General features: G+C 49.6%; 1 protein-coding gene across 3 annotated transcripts in view; it reads right to left on the reverse strand.

Moving 5' to 3' along the window:
* The window catches only part of DAAM2 (dishevelled associated activator of morphogenesis 2), a 131655-nt gene that overhangs the window by 40978 nt on the left and 77606 nt on the right, over positions 1-13071 (reverse strand). For all 3 annotated transcript variants that reach the window (XM_040249755.1, XM_040249754.1, XM_040249756.1), the window contains exons 3-5: positions 4485-4574; positions 1366-1440; positions 837-931 (exon numbers count right to left, since the gene is read on the reverse strand). In XM_040249755.1, the coding sequence (XP_040105689.1) occupies positions 837-931; positions 1366-1440; positions 4485-4574 (260 nt within the window). The remainder of the gene's footprint in view (positions 1-836; positions 932-1365; positions 1441-4484; positions 4575-13071) is intronic.

Here is a 13071-nt window from a genome sequence, read left to right on the forward strand (position 1 = left end):
ATATTCCCAGCACAGCTGACTTCAAGCCAGTCGTGTGATGTCACTGAATGTGGAGCTGGGGAGACGTACCGTTCACATATTCCCACCAGGCACACACACCGGCTGCAATTTCAGTGGGCACACGAGTGTATAGGAAAATGTCGTCAAATCACCAGGTAGTTAAGGGTGATAAGTTTCAAGTTCTTAATTACCTTTGGTTTTTAAGTCATTTTTAAAATCACGAGTTGATATAATTTACATTTTAATCATAGTTTTGTTTAACAAGCAGCTTGCAAAACTGCTGAAAATTTAACAGTTGCCTCCCCTAAGCCAGAATGAGCCAGTTGCCAGACACGACAGAAGCCTGTGGCTCTCTTGGGCCCTTTCACGATGTGGCCTGGGGCGCAGGGAGAGGTTTTCAGTCCTGGAGACAGCCACCACCTGCTTCCTTGCCTGCTCCCACGCTTGATGGAGAAATCTCATCTGGAGACAGCACATCGCCCTCTAGTGGCTAGCGTATTTCTCACCCACTCTCACCTCCCAGGTGGGGCTCCTCCCTTCTCAGCGCTCTTGAGCACCTTGCCGGTACGCCCACCTCTGGACCGGAGGTTTACCCCATCTTCCTATGTTCATCTGCCCTCCCCAATATGCTCATCTTCTGGAAGCATCCCAGTTCCTCAGAGAGGGGGGGGGGAGTGGGAGCCCAGATGTGAAAGATGGTGAAGTAAGCATGAGGGGATGCTGAGAGTGGAGTCGGCCAAGGGGCCTGGGATGGGAGCAGAGCTCTGTGTGAAGCTTCGAAAAGCTGAGGGGCCCACTGGGGGAGGGACGTAAGAGGAGCGAGGGAAGGGACACACCTCATAGGCTGTGTCCGGAGGGCAGTCTTCAGGTCTTCCACGACTTGGTTCCTCATCTCCGTCTCCTCCTCATCAAACGCGTACAGACTCTGCATCTGAGGTCAGAAAAAGCGGCAGAGGTCGTGCTGGGCTGCCTGTCTCCCAGCTCCCCGCACCCCTAGCCTGCCTGTGAACCAGGGGCCACCCTCGCCTCAGGAGGGGTGAGGCCCCACCAAATGGTTTACTGAGACCAGAGTGTCAGGCTCTGAGAAGACCCAGGTTCCAGTCCCGGGCTTCACTTTCCTCATCTGTAAAATGGGGAGAATGATTAGCCTGTTTCTCAAGCCTGGGTGATCTGTATATCATTAATCACTGCTTCAATGGTTTGGGGACTCTATAAAGTCACACAGGGGAAGGAGGGGTCATGATACAATCTTGGGAATAACTGGAAAGCTGCTGATCCCCAGATGTGGGCTGCAGGGGAACATGAGGGCCGCTCCCCCCACAGCCTTGCCAGGTGGGGCCGGGGCAGGACGGGCGCGAGGCTCACCGCGGCCATGGAGTTGATCCGGTCGATGTAGTAGTCAGGCCAGCTGGTCGCCAGCTTGTTGGGGTCCTCCTGCTCCTAGAACAAGAGGAAGGGTTGTCTGGACCACCCGGCAAGACAGGCCCACGGTCTGGAATCCTGAGCTTCATGCCAGGTCCGCATTCAGGTTCACCTCCCAGCCCTGCCTAGACGGGGTGACTCTGAGGGAGTCACAGCGCCCCCTAGGCTTCTGCTTCTTCCCCAGCAAGACGCAGATCGCGAACATCCGAACCTCAGGACCGGATAATGAGATGGGCAGAAACCATGCACACCTTCAACGAACAATATATGTGGTTAAAAATAATTTATTTTTTTCCCCCTGTCGTACTTGTTCTGACTCCATGTAATAAAACACGACTTTCAGTCTGCTGAATCTAATGAAAATGTGCACTCGTACTTTGTACATCTACTTTTTCAAACTTCATTTTTTCTGATATCGTTCTCACTATATTTTACAAAACAGTATCGGTCTGTGACAGCCTGGACCTTTAAAAAACTTGGTCTTTCGGAGTTTTGAAAAATATTGATTGATAGTAAGCATTTGGTGTAGTGCCTGGCACAGAGTAGGTACTCAATAAATTGTAACTTTAAAAAAGGAGAGAAAGAGACACCCCCCCCCCCCCGACCCCTGCCACCAAGGTCCTGGGTTTTGGAAAGGGGGTGGGGGAAGGGGTCTACACAGCTGGAAGGCAGAGTCCAGATCAGACCCAGCCCTCAGGTCCCAAGAGAAAGCCTCAACTCCTCCCCAGGGGTGGGCAGGAATGATGGGAACTGGACAAGCATTGACGCTGAGCAGAAGTTCAGACCCCTCCTCCGGCCAGTGGGTCTGTTCTTCACACCCTCCTCCTTCCTGTCTCTGTCCCATTTGGATGCCCCCCTTCATTGGCTTTCTACCAATTTCCTGCTTGCAAATTAGCATGAAACATTTACCTCCTCAAGCACCTTCCTGATGGACCACCTGCCTGCCAGCCAGCCTGGACTTTGCCCTGCATCTTTCAGTCCCACCCACTTGGGTTTCAAGATTTTGTTTCTTAAAATCCAAGATTTTAAGTTTCTTAAAGCTTAAAATTTTACATCAGTGAGAAACCTGCTTTGATTGGGTCTTTGTGACTTTACCTGCCTGTACGCCTAAAGCCACGAGGCTCCCGTAACTGAGGCCTCTGTAAGCTTCTGCGTTACAGAGGGGATCACAGCACATAAACAAATCTATCATGAAACACACACTTAACTGCCTTCACTGGCTTCCCATTTAGCCACTCCACGTGCATTTAATGAGCACCTACTCCATGCCAATCACTGCTATGAGCCCTGAAAGTACTGAACAAAAAGCCATCCATGTAATAGCCCGTCCAATACCAGAGACCAGGTGATCAGTGTCCTGTGGTAGGACTGTCCACTGTGGGCCTTGGAAACAAGGGTAGGGGTCATCTAACACAGAAGGCTATTGGGGAAGATGGGGTGGGGGTCTGAGAGGACTGAGCTGAGTTACTCAAGATTACTGAGGCTGAGACAAGGGGAGAGTGTTACAGGCAGAGGAAGTGCCATGTGGAAAGATGGGGAGTGAAAGTGTATTGGGAGATGACACAGTCCGGTCTGGAAGGTGGTGAGAAGCGTCCTTACATTTTAGTGCATTTTTATGGGACCTCCATCGTAAATCAATTGGGAAAGTGGGGAATCACGAGAGAAGATGAATGACTCCTGAAATTCGTTTTCTCCTCCTTTCCTTCTTTATTTCTATAGTGTGAGTTTTTTAAAGATCTGCTCTCCTCATAATGAGACTCCTGGGCACAGACCATGGTGTTCTGCAGCTGCTTAATAAATGCCTTGACTATACTAGACGTGGCTCACAGTGCCCGCAAGTTCTCAGCAGGCCGGCCTTCCAGCATCAGCACAGCCACTCATCATGCTGGCTAGAGACTCTGGGTGAGGCCATCACCCCTCCAGGCCTTCCTTGCGGCCTGTGCAGAATAAAAAACTGGGCTGGGTTGCTCCTCAGTCCCTTCCAATTCTAGAAGAATGACCAACTTTACAAGCTCGGTCTGGCCCAGGATGGAGCCTAGGATGGAACAAATATCCCGAGCAAGAAGACTAAGAGAAGAGCCAAAATGGGCTTCAGGGAGCATGAAGGAGAAGCAGTCTCACACTGCCCCAAACCTGCCCATCTTCTCCCAGGAGGGAGACTTCTAAGCTTCTGGGTGCTGGAATAGCAGGTCCCAACTCCCAAACACCTGTGCATTGAAGTGAAGGGATGAAGCTGCAAGCCTGGGAGATGAGAGGGTGGAGGGATGGGGAAGAAAGTGGGCCAAGGAAAGAAAAATAGAGTGAAAGAAACAGACAGGCCAAAACATTGGGTTGGCCAAAAAGTTTGTTTGAGTTTTTCTACAAGACGTTATGGAAAAACCAGAACAAACCTTATGGCCAACCCAACAGAAAGGAGGTGAGAGAGACTCAGAGAGAAAGAGATGAGGTGAGAGAGGCAGAGAGGAGGAGGAAGGGAGAGGAAAGCACAGCCACTGAGAAAGTGGCGAGGAGAGAGAAAACCCAGCTCAGTCCTGACTGCAGCCCGGCACACCCTGCTAGGGAGGACCACAGTCAGGAGACTGATGCCTTTTAATGAAGGTTGGGGGGTGCATAGAGCAGAGACTGATGTTTGTCCCTGACCTGCATGCTGCCCTGGGACAGGAACACAGCCTGGGACACGGCCCAGGCTAAAGATCCAGCAGAGACCATTCACTTCCCTAAAACCAGTCCTTCCAACAGAGCTGCCCCCAGGTACTGCCCAGGGTGGCATGCCCTCCCTGCGTGCGCCCAGCCACGGAAAGGGAATCTGGGTCATCGTGCATCTCCCTGACCCGGCACCCCTCCCGGAATCCAGAAGAACAGAACCCTAACCCTCTGCGTGTAAGCTCCATGAGAGCAGGGATTATTTTTGTCCTGATTCATTCACTGTTGTTCCTCCGACACCTAGAATGGAATGATGCTGGTGTGGAACAAAGGCTTGCGAAATGAAGGAGCGAGCGTGGAAGCAAAGGCTGCCCGAGCTGTGGACCCTGCAGGGCAGTGGAAGGGGTCAGAGAGGGTACCTTCTTCTTGCTGCAGTAGATCTGCCATTTCTTCTCAGGGGGCAGTGCAAATACAGCCTCCCGGTTTTTGTCGGTGAGATCCAGTTCATCCTGCAAAGGCACAAAAACACGTCTGAAACCCAGAGACGGTTGATCTTAGGATATTCAGCCTATAGGAAATTACAGTTTCCTCAAATTCCTCAGCCTGCTGTCTTCCTTCAAAGAGCATCAAAAATACGATAGGGCAATGCCTTCTCTTGAAGCACAGCGCCATCCTCCCATCCCCTTGCATCAAGCCCCCAAGCTTCTATCCAGGCTTCCTTCACTTCCTGTCCCTGCCCCTGGCTCCTCCGCCTCCAGGGCCCTGTTCCCGCCCATCTCCTGCATTACTTTGTTAGCTCCTAGTCCTCTTGCCTGGAGTTTCTTGTCTTCTTCCTCTCGTCCTTCTTAGGCTGGTCACCACCATAAATCAAGGCTTGAGAAAGAAAGAAATCCGTCTACCAATCCAGTCTGTTGTTATTGACTTATTATTTGGTTGGCCGCGTCTGATCTTAGTTGCGGTACTGGGGATTTTCCTTGCATCATGCGAGATCTTTCCTTGCAGCAGCATGGACTCTCTAGTTGTGGCATGGGGCTCCAGAGTGCATGGGGCTCCAGAGTGCATGGGGCTCAGGAGCTGCCATGCGCAGGTTTTAGCTGCCCTGCAGCATGTGGGATCTTAGTTCTCCAACCAGGGATCAAACCTGCATCCCCTGCGTTGCAAAGTAGATTCTTAACCACTGGACCACCAGGGATGTCCCCTGATCCACTTCCCTCTTGGCCCCCCATCCTTCAAGTCTCTATCCCTTTAAGTGTGTCCCCCAGAAAGTCTCTGGCTCTCCAACCCCAGCATTGGCCCCAGCATGGTTGAGGAGACCTGATAAAGACGAGGAGCTGGGCAACTCATCTAATTCAACTAACTCATCTAACTCACCAATTCATTAACTCATCTAACTCAGTTTCCTGCTAAGGAGGGCACCCTGTATCATGGGAGGTGTTGGTCTGCTTCCCATGGAGGTGTGCCTGACAGAGACAGCCCTCCAGCTGTATCACCACCCAGACCATGCCATGTACACACAAGGCTGGGCTCCAGAGGAGAACCCACACTTCCCTGGGAGCCAGACTGGGAAGTTTCTGATATCATCAACTTTCAGGTAACTCTGTAGGTAGTTTGGGATGACTTTTTAAGGTTTAGCTGTGCTGAATGGTGCCTAAAAGGCTCTCTTACTAAAAATTCTTCTCCTGTGATTTGTGAGCTATGCCAGGACTCAACAAAATAAATAAATTAAAGTTAATGGGCCATGGAAACATAATGGGCCTTTCAATACGATTCTTGAATATTTTTTAAATAAAAGCAAAGCTTACATTAAGACCAAAAAAAGCATATTACTAATCTTTGTATTTTCTAAAATGATAGTGAATATCTAAGAAAGTAGAAGTCTTAAGTATATCTATACCTGTATTCAATGAGAACCTTTTAGACTTTCCTTCACAGAGATCTGACCTGTCCAATAGAAATATGAGCCACGTTTTTAAAAAATTTTTCCAGTCACATTAAAAAATTATGCAGGAATAGTTGAACTTAATTTTAATAATGTGTGATAAGTCAATTCAGTTGTGTCTGACTCTTTGTGACCCCATGGACCGTAGCCCGCCAGGCTCCTCTGTCCATGGGATTCTCCAGGCAAGGATACTGGAATGGGTTGCCATGCCCTCCTCCAGGGGATCTTCCCCACCCAGGGATCAAACCCGTGTCTCCTCCATCTCCTGCATTGGTGGGCGGGTTCTTTGCCACTAGCATCACCTGGGTACCTTGTATTTAACCCAAAGTATCTAAAATAGAGTCATTTTAACATGTAATCAATGTAAAAGAAAAAGATCAATGAGCTATTTTAATTCATTTTTTTTCAAAGTTATCAAAATCTGCTGTGGATTTCCCATCTTGGTTCAGACCAGCCATGTTTCAAGTGTCCCCAGCCCCATGTGACCGGCAGCTGCCATCCTGAGTGGCACCTACAGAGACAACTTGAATCTATGCCCACCAGGTCACCTGCTTTTTGAACTAAAGACTCCTGTAGATCAAATGCTAAAGAAAAGTTCTTCCCTGGAACCACTCTCTACATATCCCAGGAATGTTTCCAGACCCTGATCGAGGTTTCTGAAGCATTTCCTTTCTGTGGTCAGAATCAGAAATTAAAGAGAGTTCTGTGGGCTTGCCACTGCCTGGCACACTGCACCCTCTCCTGCTTTTGCTTATGCAGGTAGTTCTACCCAGCTGGCACTCCTGGCCCGCCCACCCCACGGTCTAATGCCCAAGCTCAGAGTTGGCATCCTCCGGCAAGCCTTCTACAGCCCTTCCCTGGTAGAAACACCCCTCCCTACCTGAATCCAGAGCTGTTGTGTTCAACTTTGTATTCTGGTTATTTAGACACTTGTCTTTTCTCACCAGTGGTCTCTGCCACTAAATCAAATGGCATTTCTTGATAATTTGGTTGGTTCAGCCCTGGTAACCTATGACTCTGTGGACCACCCACTTCTTCTTAAGTCTCTTTCCTTGTTTCCTGGTCAATCACACCTTTGGGCCATCCCTCCTGCTTTGCGCTATGCTCCTCCTGGGACCCCTGACTGACTTCTCCTCCTCTCTCCTATCACCCAGCATTGAAGTGATGGTGCCTCAGGGCACTATCCTGAGTCCTCTTCTCCCCTCCTTGTATGCTTCCTCTGGTGACTTGTTCGCAAGTCATTCCCAAGGACTCAGTGACGATCCTAAATCCTCTCAGCCCCCCAGTGTCCTGAGCGCCCAATCCTGCACCCAACTGCCTTTGCACCGATCAACTTGATGGCCCTCAGGTGCCTCATACCCTCATACCCTCATGCACATGTGACAGTGTGCCAGGCACTGTTCTCAGTGCTTCAAGTTTATTCATTACATTTGCAACAACCCATTTTACAGATGAGGAAACTGATGCACAGCAAACACATGCAAACTGAGTTCATCATCCCAGTCCCCTCAGCCTGGGTCTCCTTGGCACATCCTGTCCTGTTGAGGGTCTCACCATCCACCCAGATCCTCATGCAAGAAGCCTGGTATTCCCTGACTCCTATTCACTCATTAGTCCCAACAAGTCCTATTATACTTCCTTCTCAGTGGCTCCTGAATCTGTCCACTTTTCCCCATTTCCACGGCGAACACTTTAGTCCAAGCCACCATCCTCCACAGCTTGGGTTTGCACCGAGTCCCCAAATGGTCTACACAGTGCCTTTGGGGCCCATTGGTACTCCAATAAAGTACCCCAGATGGTCTTTTTAGAAAAGCATGTTGGAGAACCTCAAACCCCTGCTTAACCTTTTCAGTGGGTTTCTATCACCCCTAGGATTGAATACCAAATCCTCAGATATTCTCATCATAATGGTACCCCCCAAAGGACCCAGCTTTTTCCTACTTGAAACTCACATCTGCTGCTTCTTCTGGCAGGGACTCCATGGCATTATTCTGCATCTCCATTCACTTACCTGACCATCACTCTGTTTTAAGATCTGTCACTGCTTCAGGGGACCCATCAGGACCCTAAGTCTAGAAGGCGGCTCTCTGCTAGACACTCCTGCAGACCGCGCCCCCCCCCCCCCGAAAACATTCCCTCTCAAGACACTCTCTACACTCATCATTACTGTTCAAGTCCCGCCTTCTCGTTAGACTTCATATTCCTGGGGGGAGGGGCTGCGCCAACACATTTTAGTGGGTCCATCACTAAATCCCTGGCAGCCCACGGAGCCCAGTACACGTCAGTCTCTCAAATACTTTTCATTTGTTTGATCAATACCTCACGCTAGCCTGCAGATGAGACAAGTCTGACTCATCCTTGTTTTTTGCCAAAGTACCTAGTAAGAAACCCTGCCACTTAACATGCTCAATAAATATTTGGAGACTAAAAGGGCCAAAGGAAGGAACACTGCTTGCCATGTCTTTCTTTCAAAACTCATGCACTCTTCTCAGGAAGATGTCCCTGACTGGGATAATGTAAGAAATATACTGGGTTGGCCAAAAAGTTCCTTTGGGTTCTTCCGTAAGATGGTATGGAAAAACCTGAACGAACTTTATGGCCAACCCAACATTTCTTTTTTTAAAAAGATCTGTTTTGGTGTTTTGTGCCATCATGCTTTATTTTTTTTAACTTTTTATTTTGTATTGGGGTATAGTCAATTAACAAACAATGTCATGATACTTTCAGATGAACAGCAAAGGGACTCAGCCATACACATATGCATCCACTTTCCCCCAAACTCCCCTCCCATCCAGGCTGCCACGTAACACTGAGCAGAGTTCCCTGTGCTGCACAGGAGGTCACTGTTGGTTATCCATTTTAAATATAGCAGTGTCAACCTAATATTTCTGATCTTCATTCCCAGTTCCCGTCTTAGAGTTCCTAAACCCCTCGGAATTTCATGAATGACAGAACTGACAGGAATATCTTTTGTTCCTGACATAGAGCTCCTAAACCCCTTGGAATTTACTGGGTGACAGAAGTCCCTTTTCTCCTGCTGCACTGAATCTCAGTGGACCCTAGAGAGCTTCAGGGTGGGGGCTGGTCACCAGAAGGATCAGGCCTTGATTAGAAGCCTTGAACTTTCAGGCCTACTCCCCAAACTCTGAGAAGGGAAGGGCTATAGATGGAGCTAAAAATCTATCATACCATTACAAATGCACTTATTTACAAAACAGACTCAGAGGACCAACTTATGGATACTAGTGGGGAAGGGTAGGAGAAAGGGATGGTTAGCGCGTTTGGGATGGACATATACACACAGCTGTATTTAAAGTGGATAAGCAACAAGGTCCTACTGTACAGCACAGGGAACGCTGCTCAGTGTCACGTGGCAGCCTGAATGGGATGGGAGTTTGGGGGAGAGTGGATACATATATGCGTATGGCTGAGCACCTGAAGCTATCGCAGCTTTGCTAATCAGCTATGAGCAGCAGTAGTAATAGTATGTCAGTCACTCAGTCATGTCTGACTCTCTGCAACCCCGTGGACTGTGGCCTGCCAGGCTCCTCTGTCCATGGAGAAGCAGGCAAGATACTGAAGTGGGTTGTCATTCCCTTCTCCAGGGGATCTTGCTAACCCAGGGATGGAACCCGGGTCTCCGGCATTGCAGGCAAACTCTTTACTGTTTTAATCCCCAGTTCAGTTCAGTCACTCAGTCGTGTCCGACTCTTTGCGACCCCATGGACTGCAGCACGCCAGGCTTCCCTGTCCATCACCAAGTCCTGGAGCTTGCTCAAACTCATGTCCATCAAGTCGGTGATGCCATCCAACCATCTCATCCTCTGTCATCCCCTTCTCCTCCTGCCTTCAATCTTTCCCAGCATCCGGGTCTTTTCCAATGAGTCAGTTCTTCACATCAGGTGGCCAAAGTATTGGAGTTTCTGTTTCAGCATCAGTCCTTCCAATGAATATTCAGGACTGATTTCCTTTAGGATTGACTGGTTGGATCTCCTTCCTGTCCAAGGAACTCTCAAGAATCTTGTCTAGCACCGCAATTCCAAAGCATCAATTCTTTGGCGCTCAGCCATCTTTATGGTCCAACTCTCACATCCATACCTGACTACTGGGAAAAACCATAGCTTTGACTACACAGACCTTTGTCAGCAAAGTAATGTCTCTGCTTTTTAATATGCTGTCTAGGTTTCTCATAGCTTTTCTTCCAAGGTCAACAGGGAAGCCCCATCATCAGCTATACTATGATATAAAATAAAAAGTGAGGAAAAAATCTATCTTGCTGAAACCACCACAAAAGCCCCCAGAATGGCAAGGCTCAGAGAGCTTCTGGGTGGTTGCATGCATCCACGTGATGGGAGGGTGGGACACCCCGAATCCCACGGGGACAGATGCTCCTGGGCTCAGGACAGGAACCTTACCCTTCTGGGCTTTATGCTCCGTATGCCTTCCTCTGGCTGTTCACTTGAATTCTTTATCATCTCCTTTATACTAAACTGGTAACAGTACATAAAGTGTTTCCTAGTTCTGTGAGCAGTTCTAGCAAATTACCACACTTGCAGAGGAGATCTTGGGGACTCGTGGTTTGTAGCCACGTGGGTCAGAAGCACAGGGAAACTGGGACCCACCACCTCTGATGGGTGTATGAAGTAAGGGGCAGTCTCGTGGATCTGAGCCCGGAACCTGTGGGCTCTGTGCTAACTCTGGACAGTTAGTGTCAGCATGGAGTTGCATTGCAGGACATCCAATTGATGTCCATAGAAAACTGCTGAACTGCTTAATGTGGAAAATGGTGTTAGCAGTATTTGGGTGAAAAATTGATCTTAGCAGGACTGGCAAACACGGATCAGGCTTCAGATATTATTCTACACCAGCAAAGAAAAGTGTTAGTCATTCAGTTGTGTCCAACTCTTTGTGACCCCCATAGACCGTAGCTCACCAGGCTCCTCTGTCCACGGGATTTTCCAGACAAGAATACTGGAGTGGGTTGCCATTTCCTATCTCCCACCGCTGGCTCCACTCCGAGGAAAGGCATAACTCGGGACAGTGAGTTTTCCTGAACCTGATGTGGTGAGGAAGGTGGATCACTTTTTCTCCCACAGGCATCGCTCCATCTTACAGTGGTCCTGTGCTTTGAAGAGCTGGATTGTCTTCATCAGATACATCCATGACCAAATCCAAGTAGGAAACCCCATTCCAATCATGTCGCGTCATTTCTCTGCAGGCCAGCCATGGGAATGAGTGACCAAGAGCTGATGGTAGATGACCCTGTGTTTACGGCTCTCTCCCCCAGGGGTTCAGGCCCGAGTCCTGGGCACAGATCCTGCTTCCCAGTCTGGGAATTTCCTTGGTGTGCAGGCTTTGTCTCACCACCAGACCTCCAAAGAGAAGAATCATGCCTTCTTCCTGTTCTGTCTCTTTGTGGTCAAAATAGGATGTTTCACACACAGGGTGCTGCTGTGGTCTAAATGGGTATCACAGAATCCGGAAGAGCTGCCGCCAGTATGAAAGACAGAGCTCTGTCTGCCCCAGGCTAGACATGGGGTGTTATCATCCCAGTCCCAATCCAGGTGTCTTTCAGGCATCTCTATCTCCTTGTTTCTAGTTAATCATCCCTTGATTTGAGACTTGCGGTTGCCCAGGAGGAGAGGGTTGGAGGAAGGATGGAGCGGGAGGTTGGGGTTAGCAGATGCTGCTGCTGCTGCTGCTGCTGCTAAGTCACTTCAGTCATGTTCCACTCTGTGTGACCCCATACACGGCAGCCCACCAGGCTCCCCCATCCCTGGGAATGCTAGTTATTATACATAGGATGCATAAATGACAAGGTCCTACTGCACAGCACAGAGAACCATACTCAATATCCTGTGATAAACCACCATGGAAAAGAATATGAAAAAGAATGTATACACAGGTATAACTCAATCACATTGCTGTACAGCAGAAACTAACACAGGACTGTAAATCAACTATACTTCAATTAAAAGAACCATCCCCTAAATCTAAAAAGAAATGATACCAGTGAACTTACAAAACAGAAAGACTCACAGACTTGGAGAATAAACTTATGGTTGCTGAGGCTGGGGAAGGGGGCAGGGGGGAGGAAGGGATAATTAAGGAGTTTGGGATGGACATGTACACACAGCAATATTTAAAGTAGATAACCAACAAGGACCTGCTGTATAGCACATGGAACTCTGCTCAATGTTACATGGCAGCCTGGATGGGAGGTGAGTTTGGGGGAGAATGGACACTTCCATATGTATGGCTGAGTCCTTTTGCTGTTCACCTGAAACTATCACAATACTGTTAATCGGCTATGCTCCAATATAAAAGTTTTGTTTTGTTTTTTTTAAATCCTGTTCTGAGGTACCCAGAATCTACCTATAGAATTCCACCTGTTTCTTATGTCTGAGATAAGGGGATCCCGGGGAAATTCCAGCCAGCAGATGAGAAAAAGGTGTCAAGCACTGTGATGTTCTCTGAGGCTCCTCGGTGCCGACTTCACAAAGCCTGCACCTGCTCCTCTCATGGGAGCCTACAGCTGCCCGGCGAGGTCTAGAGTCCAGTGGAGATATGATGAAGGTCCATCTTCTGGGGACAGGCTTCACGGTGGTCCACCCCAGTGCTGGCTGTTTCTCCCCCACAGCTGAGGTGCTCTGGGACCCGTCTCAGCCAAAAGCAGTTTCAGCAGGTGAAGATCCCAGCACACAGGCCCCGCCCTCTGTCTGTCTCCTTCCCCTCCTGCTGGGCCCAGCCACTCCATGGCCAAGCCCTCCCTGCCCTGCCCCTCATCCTGCCCAGCCCTGCGCCCTGCCCTGCCCCCGCCCCTCACTCTACCCCGCCCCTCACTCTGCCCCCGCCCCTCACCATGCCCCACCCCTCACCCTGCCCCACCCCCTTAACCTGCCCCACCCCGCCCCCTTCACTCTGCCCCTGCCCCTCACCCTGCCCCACCCCGCCCCCTTCACTCTGCCCCCTGCCCCTCACCCTGCCCCGCCCCTCACTCTGTCCCACCCCCTCACCCTGCCCCACCCCACCCCCTTCACTCTGCCCCTGCCCCTCACCCTACCTCG

The sequence above is a fragment of the Oryx dammah genome, unplaced genomic scaffold (assembly GCF_014754425.2).
Source record: "Oryx dammah isolate SB20612 unplaced genomic scaffold, SCBI_Odam_1.1 HiC_scaffold_11, whole genome shotgun sequence".
NCBI lineage: Eukaryota > Metazoa > Chordata > Mammalia > Artiodactyla > Bovidae > Oryx > Oryx dammah.